The following is a 27258-nucleotide window of genomic DNA, read 5'->3' on the forward strand; positions in this document are numbered from 1 at the left end:
CTGCCACGTCCGACCTCCATGTCATCTTTGCCGATAGCGTCATTGGATGTGGCATTGATGACACGTAGCCAGCCAGTACATCACTCCCTTAACGGTTGATAACAATGTGATTGTTTTATGTGGCTTCCTAATTTGTCTCACGAGCCTGAGTATACCATATTCCAGTGCTCCCGCCATGAAAAAATCCCTGCCATTACCAGGATCGTTCCTGGGTCGCCAGTATGTCTGTTACACATGCTGACCACTCACAGGCGATAAATTTGGCAGCAGCTGTTATGTCATTCTTTATATTAAAAATCATGAAATCCCCTGGTCTAAGGACGTTCCCTCATAAGTTTATAAGGTGGAAAGTTTTTCTCACCATACATTTAATATTGTATATATTCTTTTCGATTTACATCTATATTGGATCCTTGTTTACGATGAACACTCGGATTATTAATCATTTCATTGGGTGATGCTGGATAGTATCGCATACTAACAATTTCTGTAGTACTGAATGTGTGGGAGTTAATTACAGCTGAGCAATGACAGAAAGAGCAACGTGGGCCACACGTTCCTCAGAAGCCACTGTTGGCTAAAGTGGGAAGAGACTTGTCGTGTTCTGCAGGGACAGGAGTTGAGATTTACTGCGCTGAGAGAGAGCAGAAGGAGGTGGCGATTTGCAGTTCTTGAGGCCGCATACTCCCTCCCCCATAGTGCACACAGTCGGCATGGGAAGTTGCAGGCTGGTGGAACAGAAATTAATTCAGAATAATACAGCTGGAGAAAGAGCTTTGGGTGCGGAATAAGACTAAAAGACAGCCTTTCAGTGTGAAGAAAAGCACGGGGTCATAAGCGACGGTCGTGAGCTGACCTCCAGGGAATCTTCTAATGGGAAGCGCTAGGGCATGCTTCTCACTGAGAAGCAGACACACGTATTTCATTGGCAGATTGCTAAAGCTGTAATCAGGGAAAGAGGGACTACCAGAAAAACTTGTGGAAGGAGTGTGAGCTTCAGGTGATTGGTTGGCAAATTCATGACCCATGTAGTGGCGTGGGAGGTAACGTTTTTGTGACAGTCACTGGGATTCGTCGCCTGAGCACAGACGTGGATGGTATGTGTCGAGGAGGTAGCGGGGTATGACGAGGAGAGGCATTTTCCTACAGTGACAGATTGAAGATATTTGCCTCCAGGGACCGCCCTAGAGACATCGCTGGCGAGAGTTACAACAGAGAATCTGGCGGTTAGGTTCTGAGATGTGTTGCTGGCGACAGAAGTAGTGCATGAAGTCGTTCCTATATGAACACAATTGTTATTCTGTTTACTCAAGTGGCGATTCTTTAGCTCTCTGTGGAATCTGACTCCGACTGAGGCGCTTCCTTACGTGAGTATCCTTAAGTCGAATTTCTGTTCCTTGCTAGTGACCAAACAGAAATCTTGACTGGTGTTCTTTCTTGTACTGACGTAATTTCAACCCTAATGCGTGCACTGTGTGGGCAGAGAATTGCAGGTGCTCCAAGTACATCGTCTGCACAGCGTCCAACATCCCAACGAGCAGATCATCGGTGCAGTAAAACCGCTGTCCATACTTCAATAGCTTCAATACGTGACCTGTGCACTCCAGTTTGGTGGATAGGAAAACAGATTAAGTGTGTTGATTTCCATTTGCTTGTCCACTGAGTTCCTTCCGAAAGTGCCCAGTCAGGGTGTGGGTCCTCTGTTTCTCACTGCTAATCTGCATCATCCAGCTTTGTATCCATCTACCAACTCGAGGCGTGGCCTAAAGGAAGTGAAAAATGTGTTCTGCCAACCTCGAAAATACATAAATTACATATAGGCATAATCCGACATTGTGTACTTCGTATTTACACAATTTTTTGCACTCTACTTGTTTTTTTTAAGGAAATAAATAATTTACGATATGAAGCTGTACTTCATTCTAGTAGCTTCCCGATAGGACTTATTGTTCTAAACTGAAATGAATTAAAACAACAACTCGATTCTTCGTTTTACGGACATCCTTTGTCAAGGGTAGGATTCTTTTAAATATTTTCAGGCGTGAGAATTCCATCGCGGAGACAACGTTCGGTAACCGTTCGTACACACTCTATATGTTACTTACACCTTGGGGCTTCAAAACTACAACAATTATGCTATTGTAGGAATTAATAAGTCGACACAATATACGAAATGGAATCACATATTATCAAATGACAGGTGCTAAATTAGAATGCCTTGCTTTGACAGATGATACAGCATTTGTAGCGAAAAATCTAGAATTGAAACCAATCAAACAGAAGTCCTAAAAGGAATAGGAGATGAGACATATTTACAAGTTTCTTTCGGAACAACAGAATGCAGGAACAGACAGGGCGATTTAGCTGCTCCTAGCAATGCAGTTTTATGCAACACGCAATTATATTCCTTGCTTTCAAAAATCACGCGAGAAGTTTTCATATTTCTCTCTCTCGCTACGCGTAAACTAATAGTCTCACACAAAAAATGAGTGGGACCTTTTTGTAGGAAATTTAAGGTAGTTACATTTTATACTGGTATACGTTTCCGCTGGAGGCCACAGTTTAAGAGTTTATCAAGACAAATGTACAAAAGTACCTTCAAATAAACTCTCTCTCTCACATAATCAGTCTACACCGGTCAGGATTTCTGGTATGTTGTTCAGGGTACTCCCTCCTATCACTGTACACTCGACCCTGTTTTGTCTTCGTTGACTAGCCTTATTACGCCATCGGTTTAGTGGAGTACTTACAAATTTATTGTAAAACTGACGTTTGTGTAAATTTTTCCTAACAATTTCGGGAATTTTAAAAGCATAAAATAAACAGTAACGATGTTGTATTCGTCAGGCCTTCTGACTCCGAGACTATTTGTTTGTTAAAGTTACGTTTGAATCTGTCAACATAATTATTTTTGGCGTAACGTTTACAAAAGTAGTCTTTCTTTCATTTCCCTCTAGGGCACGTTTAAATTAAGTGTTGGTGAACTAGCCGACTATGATGATTGCGTAATAATAGCCCAATCAATACAGAGCAAAAAAGGTGGAATATCGGGAATAGTTCGCGTAGTCGAAAATTTGTGTACAGTGGTAGTAGGGAGTGCCACGAACAACATACTAGAACTTCTGACTGCTGAGAGACGAGTTTGACGGTGAAGGTACGTTTGAAGGTCACATTTCGTGCGTTTGCTTGAATAAAACGAAAACCGTGGCAACCAGCGAAAACGTTTCTCAGTACAAAATTTAACGACATTAAATTTCCTACAAAAATATCGCGTTCATTTTTCTGTAAGGATAATAGCTGGGGCTCAGCGAGCGAGAGGATATGAGAATCTCGTGGTGGTTTTTGAAGGCCAGATACAACATCGACAGGGCCAGTTGAATCAACCTGTTTAGGCAATACACCCGACATTGACAATGAAGGACACAGATGTTCTGCGTGTCTAGGTGACATTAATTCTCCGATCATAAATGAGAAGACAGCAATTCCAGAAAGAGCCAAAATCTTACAAATGCAACAAATCTCAGTCCCATAACTTCAGATTCAGACACTACAGCACTGTAGTTGAATCAGAATGTTTATCTATATATGAAGCAAAGTGGCATTTCCTAAAGGTTGGTTTGAAAGCTACGGTGCTTTAGTGGTCCTACAATCATTACCAGAGATGAAAGAAATGAATATTAAAAGAAGAAAATCCTAACACACGCCGGGCTTATTTTCCCACAGGGACACAAATTCTTCTAGAATCCGGGATATCGATAGTCTGGCACTTTAACACTAGGACAACGAGCGTAACAGAGCGAAGAAATCGATATAAAGAAAACCAAATTTCTAAGGAAAGTCCTAGGTCCGAAAAAAGTAATTTCAGGTGGATTTAAATTTCATTTGAAATCATACAAGAAATGTATGAGAAGTTTGAAGAGACCTTATTCACGATAAATGAAAGAAGGCTTGCTTTCTATGGCAACATAAACGAAGTAAAACTAGGATACGTTGCAAATGAATTATTGACTCATCAGGAGAACAGAAAGACTAAAGCCATGTAGAAATATGCCTGCTAGCAGTGTGCCGAGCGATTTCATAACTTCATTCCGATTAAGCTATGACACACAAAAACTCAAGAGAAATCAACATAAACAGAAAAGCAACTATTGTATTTCTGGACTTGAAGGCCTTTTTTTGCAATTCTGTTTCCTTTGTGTAAATGATAATTTTAGTTGGGATCCTCAGTTATCTGTCTCCAATAATACTCCAAGCAGCTATAATTAAGTCCACGGCCTTGCCTCATTGGTAACACCGGTTCCCGTCAGATCACCGAAGTTAAGCGCTGTCGAGCTGGGCTAGCACTTGGATGGGTGACCATCTGGTCTACTGAGCACTGTTGGCAAGCGGGGTGCACGCAGCCCTTGTGAGGCAAACTGAGGGGCCACTTGATTGAGAAGTAGCGGCTCCGGTCTCGGAAACTTACATACGGCCGGGAGATCGGTATGCTGACCACATGCCCCTCTATATCCGCATCCACTGACGCCTGTGGGCTGAGTATAACACGGCAGTCGGTCGGTACCGTTGTGCCTTTAAGGCAGTTTAGTTTTAGTTATAAATAACTGAGCATAATTTCCTTAGTCCTGTGTTTACATATACCACTTGTTGGGTATCTTCCAGTCGAGGTTAACAACAATAAAACGTAATGGAGGAACTCATCGTGCGGTAACAGAGACCAGTCAGGATAGACCCGTTTTCTTGGAGCATAAGAAAGTGGAGACGTGTTTACGCTGCCGGCACAGGTATACAGTGGTGGTTGATCCGTTGGAAGCTCATACTTCTTCTGCATGTACGTCAAAGTGCTGTCTGGATGGTTTAATGGGATTTTCATTTCCCTCGTACGCTGTATAACGCCAAGTCCTATCCAGTGGGCATCAAGGAAGGAATCGTACGTGGCCTGCTAAAGGAGGCATACCACATTTCGGCTTGAGTGATTTCCGGTGACCACCCTGCTCTAGGCGATCTTATGCATTAGCAGCATTTACTCACGAGTAACAACAGCGTTTTGCTTCATAAAGCTTGACACTTGTAGTGATAAATCTTTAGAGGTTACTACAGACTAGGTGAAAATATATGGTGTAGTTTTGACGTGGGAGAACGTAATATTAGTAAAGTGACTATAAGAAAAGAGCTGAATGGCTTTGAATGACGTTATATCTATACTGTTGTAAAGTTCCGCACACTACGCAAAGGTCGCTGTAACCAAGCTTCATCCCTCTCGGAACTGCAAGAGACCACATCCAGGGTGTATACGACCCGGGACAACCGGGAGATCAGGGAAAAACTCGGGAATTTTTTTATCCGGGAGTTTAGTTTAGAAAAACCCGGGATTTTTTTAGAATTCCGGGAATTTTTCGTTGTTTTAGTTTTTAGTTAAATTTTTGTAATTTTGACTGGTAATAACCGATACTCTAACAAAGGATATTACTGTATCCCCCTACTGCAGAATCATACTGCAGCATTAAAACATGAACAAGAGAAAAAAAAGGAAAATAAAACTTAAACTGCAAAGGAAATGCGCCGTGTAAAATAACACAGTGCACGTACAAGCGTCTGCCAACAGCAAAATGTTTCAAAGGCTTTAGGAAGACTATGCAATGCTTCATAACAACAAATTGCCTGCGATGGCCGTGACGTCACAACTGATTACATTAGATTCATTTAAGCAGTTACGAGCGGGCTCATGCACACACGCAGTTGAGTCGCGTATGAGTAACACCTTCTCCCGCTTCTGGCTACAGAAATGTGGCTGTTGGCTGCGTAAGCAGCATTAGCTGCAACTGGCCACATGGGGTGCCAGAAAAAATATTACTGGCGCGCCCAAGCTGGCAGATTCACGCGTGCGCAGCAGGTCCGGATTTAGTGAGGGGGGGTGGGGGAGGTTGAGGAAAAAAGACCTTTTTTCACAAAGCACCTAGCATCCAGCGCACGTCGGTCTATCGATTATTCGTATGATTTTGAAAGCACTCGTGCTGGTTTTTGGACGTTTTTGAACACATTCTAAGTTGATTTCTGGATGAATAAATTATAAGTTGATTTTTGGATGCGTACATATTGTACGTAATGTCACTGCCAAGGGAATCCTCGTCGCATCTAGAAATGAACTTTTCTGCTGACTGGATGGGACGGGGCTATACGAGCTGAGCGGAACAAAGCCGAACCGGTGAATTCCAACTGATGCTTGTTTATGTAGTTGATTCGGTTTGTAAATGTTTAGCGTTGTTATAATTACTAGCAAAATCCATAGATTCAGACTACCAGGGTGGAAATAAACGACTAACAGGAATAACAAGGAAGGAAGATTATGTATTATCTTCTCGGTGTATCCAAGAAAGTGAAATACTGACAAAAAATTTTTTACCAGATCGCTACACTAGACAGGACCAGTTGTAGTCCCCGGCTAGCAGCCGCTTCAATTCCATTCTGGGAGTAGCGCGGAAAACGCATTGTACGAACACGTAATAACATCTAACCGGAGAATAATCGCTGGATAACTAAACAGGTGATTCTGACAGGGTTAGTAAAGTTAACCGGAGATAGAGTTTTGACAGTGGTACGAATAGTTACAGAATTATTGATGGCAAGATTGTTTGTTAGAACGAGGAAGGAGAAGAAACGGGGACACCACACAAAATATGGAAGAATATGACGATTCCAAATTTACACAAAAATTTTGCTCTACTACTTTTCGAACTCGTGCATGAAAACTGGAGCGTATGAATGAAATGTGAAACTATTTCCTAACATAAAGCTTTTTGATTGTAGTGGTTCAAATGGCTCTGAGCACTATGGGACTTAACTTGTGAGGTCATCAGTCCCCTAGAACTTAGAACTACTTTAACCTAACTAACCTAAGGACATCACACACGTCCATGCCCGAGGCAGGATTCGAACCTGCGACCGTAGCGGTCGCGCGGTTCCAGACTGTAGCGCCTAGAACCGCTCAGCCACCCAGGCCGGCGATTGTAGTGGGCCAAATAGGTATTTCGTATTGGTACTTCGTGAATTATATTGTCGTACTGTAAAAATGATCATTATTGCCAAAACAGTCTCGCTTATTTGGTGTGTGTTACAACTGTTGCAATATTAGAAAGGCCTGTTTTGTTTTATCCAGCACACAGTGACAAAATAGACGTAATCAGATTGAGAAACCACGCCAGTACTAGTATTAACAGCTTTTCCATGTTAGACGACGACGACATTTCGATTTTTCATGTAGCAATACGTTTGACGAACTTTGATGAGGTAATAATTCTTTCGCAGAAAGGAAAGCACGTCATGTAAAGCTGCAGCAAGATTAGAGAGAAAAATCGCTAGGACCTAAGGATTGAAGAAATGTGTACTGTTTTGCCAGTCTCTTGTCTTTAGTGGTTTTAGGTATCCTATATTTAATTTTATGTCACACAGAAAAGCAAGTTATTAGCTAATCGGTAACAAAGTGTCTAGATTTTCTGCAGAGGTCTTGTTCTCCCGGTTACAAATAATCTTAAACCATTAACTTTTCCTGTTGGAGGAATTTGTATTTATACTTTCGTAATACGAAAATATGTAGCGTACATGTTGCTGCATATCAAAGATCTTTCCTAAACGTGTCCCCCCCCCCCCCCCCGCCCCTCCCCCACTCCCCCGCCCCTAGGTTGGTATTTTTAAAGTGCCGTTAAATTCTACGTTGCTGTATTAAACCATTTAAAGGATTGATAAGTTTTACAGTTCCGACGGAAAGTATACTGTCACTTAACACGGAAAAACTGTATTTTCACCTGGGAGAAAATGTATTCTTTACCGGTAGATCCGGGAAAAATCTGGGAATTTTTTATCCTTGTCCGCGTATACACACTGACATCGTATTTGTATTTCATGCAATGTAAATCCAGATAACGATAAAGATATTTGTAGCCTCAAAATTTTCTACTAATTCACCAGTAATAATTACTACTTTAGCTTCTTCCCGATTTCAGTAACTGCATACCCACATCACACTTTCCTTTTGCTCTACACTGTCCTACACACTTACCTACGCAAGTTTTTAACTTCTGTTTCGTTCGTCTCTGTTTCAGATCCAGATCTTCGGCTTCAACTCACAGCTGTACTCCAATTTCTCGGAGGCCTTACACAAAGCTCAGGGCATAGTAGCCATCTCTCTGCTGCTCCAAGTAAGTAATATTCAATTTTTCTTTCGAGAAATCTCATCTTCCGGAAAGAGTTTGCTTGCTAATAGGTTTCACTAAAAGTATTTTTTTGTGTAATACTTCTCAACTTCGTTTATGGAATGCTGTTGTTATTGCAGTTCCAGAAAATAAATTTCTTTTCAGTTAGTCTATGGCCATTTTATTATATGAAGATAATAAGAAACACAGAACGACAGGCTGAAAAAAGTGCATTTCCTAACAAGAGTGTATTTGCTTTGGAATAGCGGAGAACAATTCTTCACCGCTTCAAACTTTGTTCAAAAACAAGTACTACGTAGATGTTTGAATGAAAAGTACGACGAACGAAATAACCAAACTGTTTCTGTGCCAACCGCTGCTTATCATCTCAACTACCGTGATGTTATACTATACTTGTCGTAGTACCTCCCGTTACCAGGAAAGCCGCGTTGTGTATAACTGTTCGGGCTAGAGTTTCGTCTCTCGTGTCATGCTACACTGGTGGCACGGGTCTCCTGTCTTTTCGGTTCAAATGCTGCTGTTTGGTAATGTTGGTAGGGTGTGTGAACGACGGCGAATGGCAAACCTATATGGATGTGTTGAAAGGGAACAGTGACTGCTGGCGCCTGTGAAGCAGGATATTGTGTGGCAGTGGCTCGTCCATTAGCAAGATATTTCTGTCTGACAGTCTCGTGTGATACACTGTCAGTTATTAATACGTCCCACGAACACCATTCATTGCGATTCTCACTGGAGTGATGTATCCACAACACAAATCATGACTAAGTCACTTTAACTGACAGATTTATTTGCTGCTGGCTTGCTGTGACAAATTATCGCCGAATTCTGTAGTAAATGCTTTCACTGCCATTAAATTTAAACTAGCCATTTGACTTTTACCGTACTTACGCAAATCGCTGTGGTTCATTACTTGCATGCACGAGAATATTCGGAAATCTCTTTATTTTGATCTCTAGAACAGTTCGGTTTACAACGGTAAGTGAATGGAAAATGTTATTAGGCTGTCAGTACTACTTACTACAAATGCACCACTGAATTTAACACTCACACGCAATCTAGTACGGTTTATTAGGAGTTTCCTTCTACTTAAAATTAAAAGAACTTATATTTTAATTCGATTCGTCTATCAGCTACCTTGTAATAATCATAATGAATCGAGGCTGAAAAATATTTCGATTATTTACGTAAATTAGTAATTATTTACGTTTTTTACTCCACGTTTACACGGTTTACTGGTGAAGCGCCTGTCGATATGACTGAATAATCTGACGAGGTTACTAGATTAGAAGTGATAAAGCGCTACCGGTACTGCCTTGGCGACACGTTTGGTACAATACAATTATAAACCACAGTAAATCGAATGGCCCAATGCTTGTTCGGTGATTAGAAAATCTTTGACTTCTTTCAGGGAATGACGTGAAAGCTGTAGGGGAATCTTCCGGAACCAACTCTGCTTACCTGAAGGTTCACTAAAAACTTTGCCTTCGAAGGAACTCTGTTCCAAAAGTATACTCTGAGGTGATAAAATTCATTGGAAAGCGATTTCCACAGATGGCGGTAACTTCGCAAACACAATGTATAAAGGGCAGTGCATTGGTGTAACTGTCTTTTGTACTCAGGTGATTCACGTGAAAGGGTTTCCGACGTGATTCTGGCCGCAGGAAGGTAATTTACAAACTTTGAACGCGAAGTGATAGTTGGAACTAGATGCATGGGACATACTATTGCAGAAATTGTTAGGGGATTCAATGTTTCGAGATCCACAGGTCAAGACTGTGACGAGAATATCAAATTTCAGGCATTCCCTGTCAGTATGGGACTTAGAACGAACCTGTCTGTTAGGATAGTGCGGCAAAATTTGGCATTAAAGGGCTATGGCAACAGACGAGCGATTCGAGTGCCTTTGGTAACAGCATATCACCTGCAGTGGCTGTCCTGGGCTCATGATCATTTCGGTTGGACCCTAGACTGCTGGAAAACCATGGCCTGGTCTAGGGTGTCCAGCTTTCAGTTGGTAAGAGCGAATAGTAGGGCTTGAGTGAAGCACAGACCTCACGAAGCCACGGTGTCAAGTTGTCAACTAGGCACTGTGCAAACTGGTTGGGACTCTATTATGGTGTAGGCTGTGTTTACATGGAGGGGACTGTGTCCTCTGGTCCAACTGAACCGATCATTGACTGGAAATGTTTATGGTTGGCTACTTGGAAACCATTTGTGCCATTCATGATCTCCGCGTTCCAAAACAACGATGTCGTGTCACCGGGCCACAGTTGTTCCCGTGGCAGCATTCTGGACAGTTTGAGAGAACGATCTGGCCACCTAGATCGCCCGACATAAATCCCATGGAACATTTACGGGACGTAATAGAGAGGCCAGTTCGCGCAAAACATCCTACAGCGGAAACCCTTTCTCAATTATGGAACGCTATGAGGCAGCATGGCTCAATATTTCTGTAGGGGACTTCCGACTACTTGTTGAGTCCATGCCACGTCCAGTTGCTGCACTACGCCGGGCAAAAGAAGGTCCGACACGAAATTAGGAGGTATCCCATTACTCGCGACGCCTCAGTGCATAATCCTGTCAATTCTTATGCTACAAATTTACTGAGTCTTGTGTTAATATACTGGAAAATCCCTACTCATAGGAAGTACGTCACAGCCAGGTCGTCTTAACATTTAGGGAGCACAGATATCACGTATTATGATTAAGACAGTATGTAATGATTTAACGTACTAGTACACGTAAAATACAGGTATTTTAAAAAGATTCATTCGATTTCACGCAATTATTTGTTGTACATGAATGAACACAGAAACTTGGGGGAAAAATTTAAGTCTAGCATAGGACTGCAAAGTATTTGTTTTCAAAAGAAGCATCCAATACTACAAGGATATACGTACAATCTTGCACATACAAACTTATGATTATTTTTCGGAAATGTTAAATGCGCCGGACGCAGGGAAAACATACAGACGATACTCAGACTCGTTCCATACTCTTTCGAGCATGTCTGGAGTAATGAGTTCACTACTGTTGTTGTCGTCGTTGCAGTTCACCCGAACTTGCTAAAAGGGAAGCACACAGGCTTGGTCTTTCACATCAAGTGTATAGATACTTCTGTCTCACGTTGTTGCAATAAATAACAAATGTCATTGATTTACAATGGAAACAAAAAGCGGACGTCTTACAGAACACTGTGTAAATACTTTACATTTTCATTCATAAGTACATAAAGTAAGATATTTCAGAGTACTAGATACGGAAAAGCTCTATGCATTTTTTGAGTTTGTACGCTAGAACCAGTCACCTTAAGAGGAGCATTCAGTAAATAATGTATCACATTTGTTTTATCGGCCAATTTAGATTGAAAAAAAAGTGGAATTGTTGTGGAACACAGTGGAATATTCCCACTCCAGCCCCTACAGTTTTTTGAAGTTCCGATAGGTGGGGGCTCAGTACGTAGCCTTCAAAAGTACTTTGTGTAACAGAGTTGTCTTTCACGCAGAGAGCTGGCACTGAGCTTCTTTTTACGGAACACTAGAGCATTATGGATATTCATAGGCCCTTGCAGAATGTCCACGGAGACCTGGCAGCGAACAAAAGTACGACGAGTCGTTGGGCGAAGCGTCTGTCTTAATCGCAACATGATCGCACAAATCTGTCCGATGACCTACGTGCTAGCCAGTCACACGCAGCTGGAAAGTGCGGAAACTTATTTGAGCTGATCGATGGATCATAATCGAACACCTCACTGCTCAACTGGACGTCTCCGCTGGTTGTGCTGACGCAAAAAAATGGTTCAAATGGCTCTGAGCACTATGGGACTTAACTTCTGAGGTCACCAGTCCCCTAGAACTTAGAACTACTTAAACCTAACTATCCTAAGGACATCACACACAGCCATGCCCGAGGCAGGATTCGAACCTGCGACCGTAATGGTCGCGCCTTTCCAGACTGTATCGCCTAGAACCGCTCGGCCACTGCGGCCGGCGTGCTGACACACTCGTTCACCAGTTGGAGTACACATAGGTGTGTGCCCACTGGGTTCCACGCTGCATAACAGAAGACCATACAGAGCAACGAAGGGCCATCTGTGCGGAATTGCTTGCGCGTTACGAGGCTGATAATGGAAATTTTTTATCGAAAATCGTCACGGAAGATGGAACAACGATCTGTACATCACTTCGAACTAGAAACAAAACGGTAATCCATGGAGTAGCGCCACATGACCCCTCCTCCGAGGAAAATGTTCAAAACTTCACCCCAGCCGATAATGTCATAGCCACTGTCTTCTGGCTCTCTGAAGTCTTTATTCTATTTGATGTCCTCCCGCATGGGGCAACAATCAACTCTGAAGCATGTTGTGCTATCCTCAGAAAATTAAAGAAACGATTTCAGCTTGTTCATCACTACAAAATTGGAAACGAACTTTTCCTTGCCCATGACAACGTAAGATCTCTCACAAGTTAGGGAATTCAGTATTCCGAAACCCATGGTGTCAAGGACGTGCCGAGAAAAACAGATTTCAGACTCACCAAGGGAACAAGTAGCCAATGGCCTTAACGATGAAGAGCATGAGCGTTTGCGTAGAGTTTTCAGTGCTAACAGACAAGCAACACTGCGTGAAATAACTGCATAAACCGAGTGGGACGTACGACGAACATACTTCTCAGGACAGTTCGGAGAAATTGGGCTTTAATGGACTACATCAGCATCCAACAGACGCGAGTGCCTTTGTTAACTGAGCGACATCACCTGCAGCGCCTCTCTTGGGCTTGTGACCATATCGCTTGGGTCCTAGCCGACTGGAAAACAGTTGCCTGATTGCGGCTGGTAAAAGCTGATGGTAGGGTTCATGTGTGGCGCAAGTCCCACGAAGCCTTGGGCAAAAGTTGTCAACTAGGCACTGTGCAAGCTGGTGGTGGCTACGTAACGGAGTGGAGTGTGTTGACATGGAAAGGGCTGGGTCATCTGGTCCAACTGAACAGATCATTGGCGGGAAATTGTTATATTGGGTTACATAGAGACCATTTGCAGCCATACATGGACCTCTTGTTTCCAAACAAAGATGAAGTTTTCGTGGACGACAATGCGCCAAGTCAACGGGCCACAGCTCTTCGCGATTAATTTGAAGAACATTCTGGACAGTTTGAGCGAATGATTTGACCGCCAAGATCATCCAACATGATTCTCATAGAACATTTATTGGACACAATCATGCACAAAATCTAGCATGGCTTAGTATCTATACACTTACAACCATTAGTTGAGCACGTGTCACGTCGATTTACTGCTTTGCGCCGAGTAAAAGCAGGTGTGACACGATATTAGGAGGTATCCCATGACGTTGGTCACGTCGGTGTATTTTCATCCAATGTGAGCGGTTAACGATTTAAAACAAACGTCAAGCATAATTTCAAACCTGTCGTAAACTTCTTTTCGCTTATGTGTCTAAAGACAAATATTTAAGATATCAACTCATTGGGTAATCTGACGTATTATACTTGGGTATACGTGGGAGTTGACTCTTTAAAGAACTGGGGGTTATTGGTATTTGACTAATAGAAATCTGTACGTTAAGTTGGGCGGCGGATGTCCCACAGAAAAAATCGCGCTATTGTCTGCAGGAAGGTAATGACGTTGGACGATCGGGGGAGAAACGCGGAATGACTTTGACTTTCCATTTGGTGCAATGAATGTCAGCTTCATTGGGTGGTAAATGTAAGGTAATGGCCACAACAAAAAAAGAAAGACCTCGACAATACCCGACTCCGAGTTGCATGGTAAATATGTGTAGCACTTAGCATCGAATAAGTATTTAAGCGTAATATTCAGAAGCTATTTGAAATGTGACTATGGCATAAAATTAGTGTTAAAAAGTCAATGTAATCCCATGCTCAGGGAATGAGTGTAGGTGAGCGGATGAATAATCTCGTATAGCAGTTCTAGGTAAGTTGCTAGTAGAGATGGTTTGCTGTTGTCTTCCTCCCACCTCTTATAAAGTTTCAAGAGTGTAAGTGCGTCTGGTTGATAAATGTGATGAGTGCTTGTACACCATAGTGCTGGCTCGTTGTTGTCTTGGATGAAGCGAATGGAGAGGGTGAAATCCACTGTTGGCTTATAGCCTACACCTTTGTATTAGCACCAAGCAGGCAGCGCGAGAATAACTTACTATACGATGGAAGTTCACCGTCTACATCTACATCTACCTACATACTCCGTAATTTACCGTACGGGGCATAGTAGAAGGTACCCTTTATCGCTACTGGTTATTTTCTCTCCTGTTCCAATCGCAAAGCGGGCGAGGGAAAAACGATTGGATGCAAGCCTCTGTACGAGCCCAAATTTCTCTCATCTTATCTTCGTGGTCCTTACGCGAATTGTGCGATGACGGCAGGAGACTAGTTCTGCGGTCGGCCTCAAATGCCGGTTGCCAAATTAACTCAACAAGGCCTCGCCAAAATAATATAGTCTTCCCTCCAGAGATTCCCCATTGCGTTCAAGAATCACGTGTTGATCGACCTTACTAGTAACAAATCTAGCAGCTCGCCTATGAATTGCTTCAATGTCTTCCTTTAATTCGGTTTGGCGATGATCCGAGACACTCGAGCAGTACTGAAGAATGGCTCGCACTAGTGGTCTAAATGCCGTCCCCTTTATAGATGAGTTACAGTTTCCCAAAATTCTCTCAATAAAACGAAGTCGAGCAGACACCTAAACTGCTACCAAATTAACATGGTCGTTCCGTTTCTTATTTCTCTGCAAGGTTACATCTAGAAGTTTGATCGAGGTGACTAGGTAAGGCAGCACACTGTTAATTCTATAGTTGAACGTTACACAACTGATTTCCTGTTTCTCTGCATTAACTTAAACTTAATTTTTTCTGCATTTAGAGCGAGCTGGCATTCATGATTCCAACCAGAAATTCAAAGTTATCTTGTAACCTCCTACACTCACTCAACGACGACGCCTCCCCGTACACGACTGCGAACAGCCATAATTTGCAGCTCATCATACCGTCAGATATACTTATGTATGTCGAGAATGAGAGCCATCTGATCACACTTCCCTGGGGCACATTTGATGACACCTTTGTTTCTGATGATGACACCTTTGTTTCTGATGAACACTCGACGTCGAGGACAACATATTGAATATTTTTAATTTTTTTTTTACTTAATAAGTCTTCGACATGCTCACATATCTGTAAATCTAATCCGTACGCTCCTAACTACGTCAACAGTCTACAGCGGGGAACCGTGTCAAACACTTTCCGGAAATGTGGATCTATGGCATCTGCTGTTTCCCTTCATCAAGACTTGGCAGGATATCATATGAGAAAAGGACAAGTTGAGTTCCACACGAGCGATGCTTTATAAATCCGTCAACAGTGTTACATGCCCTCTCTACATGCAATACAGCGGGAAGAATTGGAATTTAACGCAAGGTATGGAAGAAGAGACTGCAGATCAAGAACTTCATGCCGTCACCTTTACTTCTCTTGGTGGCCAAATACTGGTAGCGATTTTAACTACCAGATTCCCACTAGCCTTCCTCCGAGCTGAAAACCACCGTACATGCGTGCGTTAACTACCTCAGCTACGTACGCGGAAAAAATCACAGTTACGGAGGCGGAAAAAATCACGATTAAGGAAGACGCATTGAGAACTTAAATTTCCTTGAAGGGTGTTTGAAAAATGCAGTGTTCCTGTAAGGGAAATCGCATTAAAGACGCCAGGGCGGCAATATCTCGACTATCGTTCTAATGTGTGGACTCACTACCAAGACGAAACATCGAACGAACTCAGGAACACGTTGGTAGGATAGTAACAGCTCGTCATTGCCCATAGTAAAATGTACCAAAATTACTCGGGGAAATCAAATAGGTATCCATTGAATAAAGACGACGTTGTAATAACGAAACCCTGTTGGGTAAATTTACCGAACCTGTATACGAAGAAGGCTGTTCTACCATTATTTTACCATCGTCACATATCTCTGGGATCATGGTTAATCTAAGACAGATTAGTGCGAGTACAGAGTCATATAGACAATAATTTATCTCTAGCTCAGTACATGAATGTAATAGAGGGACGGAAATTTGTACAAACTATATCCTCCACTCACTGAAGTGGCTGCCTGAGGATATACGTAGACGTAGATATAAATCTAGGATATTTTAGGAAAACGATGAGAATTAAATTCAGACGCACGAATAGCATTCATTGGCTTCGGAAAAGCTTTCGACAGTATGAACAGAATATAAATGGATAAAAAAATAATAAAAAAATTTGGTAATCATAAACCTAAAGGAAACACTACCAATAACGGGCTCAACAGGGCTGTAATCTGTCATCTACCTTATTTGATATATGTATAAATGATCTTATGAACAACTATAGACATTAAGTAATACGGTTACACATACAAATAGAAATAAATGTGTTGACATCCTTTTGTATGCAGATAATAGTACTGCCATGTAACCGCCGTTCGTCTACCGGGTTCGGCAACACCTCAGACACAGGAGCATCACAGGTTGCATATTTACAAGGCGCTCAGCCTTGCCACCGTGGACTGCATTCACCACTACATGGACGACAGACGGCAGGGCAACCGCCACCAGGGTTGGAGAAGGAACCTATTTCCTCCGCCGTGTCACGTGTGAGGAACTGGATCTGCAGGAATTCCTCCGTTTCCCGGCTATATAGGGCGGCGCAAGCCAACACGTCGACAGTTCGCTCCACCGGATCTCAGGGCCAATACATGCGCCTGCTGCTAGCAGTTCATCATCTGTGAAACACCGCTCGGAAGGCACCATAGCTATACTTACAACTTTCTAGCGATATCCCGAGACGTACCTGTCACCCAAATACACCGAACGCTCAACTTCCGTCGTTAGTTATTATCAGAGGCTTCGTCTACACGTCTCTCTTCTTTTTTTCACTATATGATCCCGCCTGTTAGTGTCTGAGGAGTTGTATTGTTTTCTATTGAGAAGAGTTTTCCGTTGTTCGTAACCCCTTTATCCCCGAAAAATTTCTAGGTGTAAGATGAAATACAAAAAATCGTCGAGCTTTAGAGGTATCAGAAATACCCAGGAGAATGTAGCACTTGTAAGAAACGTTAGTAGCTTCATGAAGAATTAGTGTCAAAACCAGTTAACCTTACAGTCATTGGCACAGCATTACATAAAGCGTATCAGTGACACTCGGCATTTATGGGTTAAATCTCTCTACTGCGGTCGTAATAAACCCCTTTTCTTAGTTACCTTATTATTTCTTATCAAGCATCTCCTCGTGAGGGATAGATTCATCACCATTTTGGAAGAAAGTGAAAATTATCTGCGAGAAGTACGGCATAAATTACATCAGTTAACGTAAAGAATATATAGGCCTAACCTTGAAATATCAGCAAAGAAAAATAAAATCTTGGTTCATTACGAGAAGTACCCCACACGCTGAAAAATAATAACAGATAATACAGCACTTGAGGTGGTCTCCAAATTTAAAATTTTGTGATGTGACGTATGCTGCGACGTGGGCAAGGATATAGAAAAAAGTTTAACACATATCAATCAGTATGTGGAATGCTAAGAAAAAAACAGTCTTGCACGAGATACGAAAGGAAACAAAATTTAGATTTTATAATTGCTGTATGGAAGTGACTCATGAATCCCTAAGAAAACGCGAGGAAAGTAAACTACCGGCAGCAGAAATGAGATTTCCTAGAAAATTGAAGGATGTCAGCAGGAAGATATTTGGAATGAAGTAGACATTTATATAATTAAAGAAAAGACTGATGGACTAAAATATTATGGAAACATCACCTACAGAGAATGAGTGCAAAGAGAATCCCACGCGCGGCGATGCTGTAAAAGTGAAGAGGAAGAAAAGACTTAGGAACGCTCAGAATGAGGTGGTAGGGAAAAGTGAAGACGAGTCAGGGCCAAGTACCTAAGCCTGAAGTGCAAAAGAAGAAGAAGAAGAAGTGTAGAAGATAAGAGACTAGGTTCCGTGTTTACGGCGGAAAGGATCTCCGGATCTCCGCACGGCGCCGGTGATAGGTGCTACTCCGTTCGTCAAGCGGCCAGCAGGAAAGCGCATTTGGCACGCGGTTGCAAATCGACTGGATCGGAATTCCCGCCGACCGGAAATTGGCATGCAGCCATCGTATCGCCCTGCCGGCCAGGGGAAACACTTTTAATTAACGCATCAAATAGGTATACCGCCCTGCAACACGCCACCGGCTGCCGCTTTGACTCGGCTTGATCAGGGATCACGATAGGCCGCCCGCCGCGCCGCTAACCCGCTGCTTACAGGCTTACGGCCGGCCAGCGACTCTCATCAGAACTGGACGACGGCTTTATCAGCTCCATTCATATTTTTTCCCATTACCTTCTAACGATTACCGTTTTAGTAAATAACACTGGCAATCAGTGGTATTCTTCACAAATTAACCGCTAAGTCACCGATTTCGGAGTGAATATTTGTGACGGCAAAGGATTTGGTAAATCCATTTAGTGTGCTGAAAAAAGTATATAAATTGATGTACCAAATGGGCACTGGATCGAGCACTGGGTGTCAAATGGAATCTTAACACTTTTAGACATTTATTAAAATTAAATATCAATTGCTTGCCTAAATTTTTACGTCCAAACGGAGAAAATTAAAAAAAGCATGAAATAGAAATCTTTCACGAGAACCATTACTTCCAACCAGGCGAATTTAAGAGCCTGAAAGTAAAAAACATTCACAAGAACCAGACACTTAAATACAATAACTTCATGTAAAATTTCTAAATTCATACGACACTATGGTAGCGCTAGTGTTTTCTTTTCTGAATCATTCGCGTATCGTTTAAACAACCTTACAGGTAATTCATAAGTATTAAACAATAATTTTTATGAGACCATTTATGCATCTTGAAAGCAAGCGAGCGGTTCTAGGCGCTACAGTCTGGAACAGCGTGACCGCTACGGTCGCAGATTCGAATCCTGCCTCGGGCATGGCTGTGTGTGATGTCCTTAGGTTAGTTAGGCTTAAGTAGTTCTAAGTTCTAGGGGACTGATGACCTCAGATGCTAAGTCCCATAGTGCTCAGAGCCGTTTGAACCATTTTTTTGAAAGCAAGTAAATAATCAAAACTTATGATACAGTAAAATGCAGTTACAAGTGTTTACACTATTATAACATAAAAAGCTACATCCGAATAATATAGTTATCTATGACAGAACCTCGACCAGCATAATCTAACGTCCCCAGTGTGCCGCAGGCCCGGTACTGCTAACAGCCGTGGCTCTTCGGTCGGTCCCAACTGACATCGAATCATTTAAAAGACCAACGTTTACTGGACCTCGGATGACTGTCCAGCATCTCATAAGTCAGACATTTCTTTACACAATCTGATGCGAGCATAACTTAACACTTGGAAATGAAAAGGCTGTCGACTGATTGCCACTGTGAGTTACAAGTTATCACATAATTACAGCGACAGCATTCACAAGGGTTTACTCATTCTCGATTTCGCACATCATAGTGATCACGTGACAGTGTTCATGATTAGTGAAACACTCACACCACTTCAGTGAGTTCTGGAAACCGGGAAGATGCAAAAAGTTTTTTGATGTGTGTATGTTAAACACTTAGCTCTAGCTCGTTGTCGTAAATCTCGTGACCTTCGTGTAACATTTTGTCTGCCTGACACCAACTTACGCCAGTACCTAGCAGAGACTAACCTGTGCATTCTATGGAATACTGTTAGCAGTTGCCGTACGTCGTTTGGAACGGGGAGATTACTCTTTCCCCGGCATAAATATACCTGCTGCTGGAGAGTAAGCACTGGCTTGATGATGATAGAATCTTCGACTTGTTAGTAACGTTGGTGGAGGCCCGGTTGTAACAGTATCTCAACCATTTTAGATATTACATCCTCAATATGAATGAAGATAAAAATTTAGAATGGATTTTAATTGCGCATCGAAATCAAAAGCTTCTGTTGGCACAAGTTCTAAGTTGCCGGTAGAGGTCGCCCTCGACAGCTCGTTCGCGACAGAGGCTGCTATGATCATAGGCTGGAAAATCTAACAATCACTGTTTACCGGTTCAGCATTTTACTTCCAAAACTAGTTCCAGTCCCACTGTGAGAACCACTTACCTACAGAGTAATCTTAGCTACTCTACTGATACTATGAGCCATTTGCAGAGAAGTGTAGTATAATGGCTCCTGCTTATATCTGCATTGGAGAAACCCTTAAAAAGCAAAATAAAATGACACCTTTAGAAATTGTGTATGCTGAGGTGAAAACTGCACCATTGCGATATCACACGCAAAAGAAATCTACAAAATTCGCAGATACGCATTCCTTGACATTGCAGAAGGCTCTCATACGGAAGCTGTAACTTCTGAATGCACATTGGAGTAAGAAAAGCGCTGTAAAGGGAGTAGATGCAATTTGTTATTAATCTTTACATTCTTCGTTAAGAGCGGGAATGTCCCTTGAATGTAATTAAATGTGTTACCAGTGGATTTTTAATACCGATTTTTCATTTTATATTGTCAGTAGTTATGGAGACAGGCATTTTACAAGAGGATTACTATTTATGTATAATCTTATTCTGGAGTGACTGTACCAGCCAGAGTGTATAAGAACAGTGGCAGATCTGATGGTAAAGGTTCCCACAGTTGGTATTCTCGTGACCCAAAACTACCCTTAGCACCAGTCAGGTTTGCCTTATTTCTCAACACCACTAAAGAGTTAAATTAGCAGATTTAATTGATTGTCATATTAGACGGAACGAAGTGCGTACTTCGTCGATAACTGAGAAACAAGAATATGTATTTCCTTTCCCACTATGTTGAACTCGTGCTGAGAAGAATAGTAAAATTGCATTAGGGTATAAAAATATTAATGTCACGAATACACATGATGTTCAGTTTCTGACGTGTTACCAGCTGTGTGCTGCTCTTGTCCACTGAAGGCTCTGAAATCTGATTTCAGGATGGCGACCCAGCACCAGAAACCTTTTAGTTACCTTTATTTTCGGATAACGCAATCCACTATTACAGTGCAAAGTGGGTTTAATGTTAATATTCTGTAAATAAGAAGTAACGTTAACTGAAGAGATTCGCAGCGTATTCAGATAAGGTACTTGAACTCATTCATCTACCGACGAAGCCTCTGAGCATTGATGTCGCTGCCGAAGTGAGAAAGGAATCGGACATTCCCAAAATTACTATATGTAAAGAGTTTATGAATTGACGGGGTGATAAGCTCCAGAGACAGTTTTTCGTGCGCGCACACACACACACACACACACACACATACATACACATACACACACACAGACACAAAATCATGATGAGAAAACAAGAGTGGCCATTACTACACGGAGAGGGGGAGTGGAGAATTTATTCCAAAAACAGTAGGAAAGTCGTTTGAAGGAAACATTAAGGTTTCTATTGACACCACATTTTATATGTTTCATTGCGAACACGTTCAATAATCAAATTTGGATAAACAAACGTGTATTTACATTCGTAGATTACCAGTGCAATACCGTTTGGTCTGTGGACCCATTTGTAAAACGCAACCCACATTTAGTTTAAAATTCTTGTCACATATTACTCTTTCCTCAACATGAGAGACTTCCACTTGTGAGACAAACTGAAAAGCAAATCTAGTGATTAATCCTGCAATTGGAAAGATATTCGGATGTTCTTTCCATTTGTCAGATATACCGAAAAGTCCAACTGCAAATTTCCTCTACACTGAAATTAATGTGATTTCTCATATCCTGGTGAGACAACACATTTCTAACTAGATATTGCATTCTTTCTTTGGTATTGTTTAAAGGCAATGATAACAATTGCCATTGTTTCCTCTGCAGGAACATTATCAACAGATAGCATCAAACTGCAAACTGTCACAGTGAGCTTACTATAGTTTTTCTGCAATTATCTCGATTGTGGCGTGGATTCGCTGGTGATATCTTGTACAAGGAGGACAGCGGAAGTGGTCCATGAAAGTACAGTCCACCCTCACTGACGCCCATCTGTTGAACACTCCTAGCGCATATTCTAAGCTCAAATGTAATGGGCGTATTTCGAATAGAATAAACTAATCCTTGCCAAACATTAAGGATTCTGAAAACATCGGTAATGCAAAACACAACACGCGCGTTTATCATTTGAAAGCCACTGATCGAAGCATTCATATGAATACAGTGTTTCTTGATTTCTGATATTATGTGTTATCTTGGTTGAGGAGTCACTGACAGCAGCAGGTGTAACTTCTTGCATGTCCTAGGGAAGTTGATTTGTTCGACGCGACCCGCCACAAATTCCTCTTCCGTGCCAATCTTCAACTTAGAATAGCGCTTGCCCCTTACGTCCTCAATTATTTGTTGGATACTTTTCAGCCTCTACATTCCCTTACAGTCTTACCAGCTATAATTCTCTCTAGTACCTTGGCAGTGACTGGTTAGAGTCGTAACACACGTCCTAACATACTGTCCCTTCTTCTTATGAACGTTACCCACATATTCCTCAACTTGCCACTGCTGCGGAGAACTTTCTCATTTATTATCTTATCAGTAAATGTTAACTGACTCCTCCGTCGGTTCTTTGTAGAACAACACAATAATAATAGAAAAGCACTTTATTGCGTACGTTCTATAGGATTAATTACTCGTAATTTATTTAACTTGTATTTGTCTTACAAGGTCATGATCAGACTTTATTAGGCTTACACGGTCATGATAAGACTTTAATTGACTCTGGCCATCAAATAAGTCACAAACTTTGTAAACAACACTGAAAAGGATATTACTCATCTAGACTGAGGCATGACCACACAGTAAATGTCATATTCGTCGGCGCGATGGTAATGCAACTAAAAAGGTACGATGCTGAACAATAACTGAATATAAAGGGAGCGAACCAAGAAAACCATTAGCTCTAAACTCGAAAAACAGTGCTTACATAACGATTTACCTCAAAATAACAATCCCAATAAATTAAAATTATTACTTGACAAGACTACTAATGAAGAATTTGAACAGGTATTGCACATGGAAAGTGACACATAAACTGAGTAACAGAAATGATTTGTACTTGGGACAAAAGAATATATGGACTACATTTGCACTCACCATAATAGAAATAAATAAATACAGGAAAATGGAGGAATTGAAAGAACATGCTGTTTGGGAAGTAATAGAAAAAACTGAGACAATTAATTGAATTTTAGAAGAGGGGGTATACTGCTCTGCGTTTGGTCATTTAACATTAAGTCAAAATGTGTGGCAAATATTTGTTGATTGTCAGGGCTTCCAACAGGTTGAGTTTTTGACTTTTGTTTGTCAGGTGAAGGACGAGAGAATAGAGTTGTTAGCTGTGACCTTAATTCAGTACATGCAGAGCATACGTGGGATCTTCATTCTGCAGCCTCCAGCTGCATTCGTGTTCAACCACGCTCGTTTGTGTGTGTCTACCTGACTGACAAATATAAAATTTACCACAACCGGTACAAGAAATCTTGTGTACTGCATTGTTGACTAGCAATCTGTCATGCCCTTATGGACGTCAGAAAAATTGCTCGTTTTCCGCATTACGACATCAGCTGCACTGTTTTCCGCGTTCCCCTGACACACTCCATATACCCTCCACTTATAGTGCTGCCACGTGCCCTCTGTGAGTGGTTATTGCACGTTGACGCCGAACATAGACCGTGGTCGTATTGGTGTGACTAGACCGTGTATGTACCTGGCGTGACACCGCCAGAGGGCTCTTCAGTAGTCATTAATGCTGTCCCTCTTCCGTTGTTAACTGCAGCGGTCGTTCGCTGCGGCAAGGGAATACAGAGTCCGTTCACTGTGAGGCTTTCTTCTGTCTTGGTGAAGTTATAGTCATGTCTGTGGATTTCTGCAGCTGTCCTGAACAAGTGGAAGTGATAGCTCTTTTCTACAGCAAGAACTTCCGTGTCGACTAATTTCACTATGTGGTCTGTAGCATACAGACGATTGATTTCTCCACCTGCCCTAAGCTGTAATGTCGCTTTTTTTCGGTGATTCCAGTGCTGATTACTCGTCCGCTGATCACAGCAGACTTCTCCAAATGTGGATTGTATGCTTAATATTTCCGATAGAGCGAGTGGGTCCCTTTCTCATTTCTCTATATGCGACGCTCTTCGATCTTCTTTGTCGGTTCATAAACAGTCTTTACGCGGTGTTTGGGCAATATATGGCCGATTCTGTCAGTCACTCTGGGAATGTGTGAAAGAAAGGCCGTACCCGGAATTTCTTCTTCCGATGTGTCATTTCGTCGGTTGTTTGATTCCGCTTGTATGAGACCGATAACATAATAAAACTCGCCGGCAGAGAAGTTCTTACTGTACAATAGAGCTATTACACCCGTTTCTTCACGGAAGCTATAGAAATTTTAAAAAAAGGCCTCAGCTTCAACAAGAAAGAGGAAAGGCTCATGGCGAATGGATCCTGGATACCCGTACTGGAGAGAACTCTCTCTGAAATTAGCAATGGGAGAACCGCAGATATAATGACCAATGAAAAGCACCCGAACACTGGCGCGCCAAGTACATATAATATGTGACCACGAGCTCGAATCCAGTCCCACACCAGCAATGGAGGGTGAAGCTTTGACAATGCCAGTTACTCGTGGAGACAAAATGCCACAAAAATCATGAAACAAACGTCGGCAGAATAACGCGAGACAAAAGCTAACGGGTAATTCCTTAACAAGAGCCACGAAAGCCTTAATAATTTTGTCGATATTGTTAGGTTCACTTATTGGGTGATGACAAAATGTGTGGATGATTTTTTTACAAAACTCTGATGGTACATTCCCATATTCATAGATCCTACAAACCAACCTGGACAGCCTTTGGGTTGCCACTTCCCGCACTTCATTAAAAAAAATTCAGAATGAATGTTATTTTTGCTTTAAACCTTACATGATCGAATATCGTTCAAAGCCGTGTTAACCTCTGCTTCTGATACTGGAACCTCTGTGTCTTTGACATTGATGGAAAAAAATGCCAACTCCAAGAAATAATTGATTAGAGTAATGAAATTCGGGAATACATATGTGTAGATAACGTTGTAAGATCACAGGTTAATGTAAGTGCGAGAAAAGCCACTGCGAATGTGAAATACTGGAGCATTAGCAATCAGTGTAACCACCAAATTGTTGAATACAAGTCTTGACTGTTGCCTTTGGTCGGTCAGTAAAGGGACGGTTAATGCTGGTTGTGGAAGAGGCTGGAGCTGTCCTCCCATGATGTCCCATACGCGCTCCACTGGCGAGAGATGTGGTGATCTAGCAGGCCAAGGCAACATATCGACATTCCGAAGAGCATGATGGGTTACAACAGCGGTATGTGGGTGATTGTTATTCTGTTGAGAAAACACCTCCTGGACTGTTGTTCGTGAATAGCAACACAAGAGGTCGAGTTACCAGACTGACATACAAATTTGCAGTCAGGGTGCATAGGATAACGACGAGAGTGATCCTGCTGTCAGACAGAAACATTCCATTATGTCTATCAGGCAGTCGGATTGGTTGCAGACCCTCAACTGGCTTCGTTCTAACCATCAGACGGCCGTCATTGGCACGGAGACAGAACCAGGTTTCACAGGTTGAATCAGAACGCATGACAGACTCCGCTCTCCAGTAAGTCCTCGCCTGATCCCAATGTAGCCGCCCACGGCTGTCGTTTGGGATTAGTAGAATACCCGCTACAGGGCATCTGGCACTGTCCTTCGGTAACCGATTTGCAGCACTTCGTTGTGTGACTGTGTTGCCAACTGCTGCTAGCACTGCTGCAATATGATGCGTCACAGCCATACGCCGAACGCGACGTGCTTCACTCGCAGTAGTGCCACGCGACCGTCCAAGAGCCTGGTCTTCTTGCGACTGTACCTCCCCGTGGCCACCGCTGCCGGCAGTCTTATAGAGTGGCTACATTTCTGACAAGTTTTTCTGCAGTACCGTGGATGGAACAGCCAGATTCTCGTACCCCTATTACACGACTTCGTTCAAACTCAGTGAGCGGTTGATAATAGGTTCTTCGTCTCTTAAAGGCATTATTGACAACATCAACTCACCACTTCCTACTCGTAACTAACGCCCACGACCGTTACAGAGCGTTTTAAAACAAAACCTGATTTTCATCCTCATAGTTGCTCTACTAGCGCTACTCTTAAGAGACTGGCGCAAAATATGAATAGACGTCTTCTTTCAGATGTAGAAATACGCCTACCAACTTTCGTTTATCTGGCACAACTCCTTCTTTGAGTTGGAATACTTCTACTGCCGGCTACCATATCTTCTTGTACCAAGTCGTTCCTCGTAATTACCCGCTCTTTCCCTACGTTTAACAGTGGAGTTTCTTCTTGCACTCTTTATGCTGACGCCGTTGATTTTAATTTCATTGGAGGCTGCATTGATTTATTATGCCTCGAATCATTCCTTCTAACGACCATTTTTTTTCGATTTATTCGCATTTTTCTTGCAGCTATTTCGAATTGCCTCCCCTTCATTTACGATTTATTCCAGTACATAAGTGACTTAGACTGTTGTATTCATGTCTTTCTCTAAGAATTTTTCTATTCCCCTCAGTCGCCGTTTAACTGAAGTATTTCGTCTGTTAACCAACGTTTCTTCGCAGTTACATTCCTTGTATCTACATTTGTCTATACAACTTTCTGTGACTGCCTTTTCAGAGAAGCCTGTTTCTATACAATTGCACTGGTGATTTTATCAACCACTATTGCAATACCCACAGATTTAGAAATATCAGACGCACCTCATCATCCTTAGTACTTCTGTATCCCACTTCTTTATGCAATTATTTTCCGCCCGCATCTCGTGGTTGTGCGGTAGCGTTCTCGCTTCCCACGCCCGGGTTCCCGGGTTCGATTCCCGGCGGGGTCAGGGATTTTCTCTGCCTCGTGATGGCTGGGTGTTGTGTGCTGTCCTTAGGTTAGTTAAGTTTAAGTAGTTCTAAGTTCTAGGGGACTTATGACCACAGC

General features: G+C 42.1%; 1 protein-coding gene across 1 annotated transcript in view; it reads left to right on the forward strand.

Moving 5' to 3' along the window:
• The window catches only part of LOC124606114 (carbonic anhydrase-related protein 10-like), a 719303-nt gene that overhangs the window by 233958 nt on the left and 458087 nt on the right, over positions 1-27258 (forward strand). Inside the window, exon 7 of the mRNA XM_047138077.1 lies at positions 8097-8192. Coding sequence (XP_046994033.1) covers positions 8097-8192 — 96 coding nt within the window. The remainder of the gene's footprint in view (positions 1-8096; positions 8193-27258) is intronic.

The sequence above is a fragment of the Schistocerca americana genome, chromosome 3, assembly GCF_021461395.2.
Source record: "Schistocerca americana isolate TAMUIC-IGC-003095 chromosome 3, iqSchAmer2.1, whole genome shotgun sequence".
In the NCBI taxonomy this organism is placed as follows: Eukaryota; Metazoa; Arthropoda; class Insecta; order Orthoptera; family Acrididae; genus Schistocerca; species Schistocerca americana.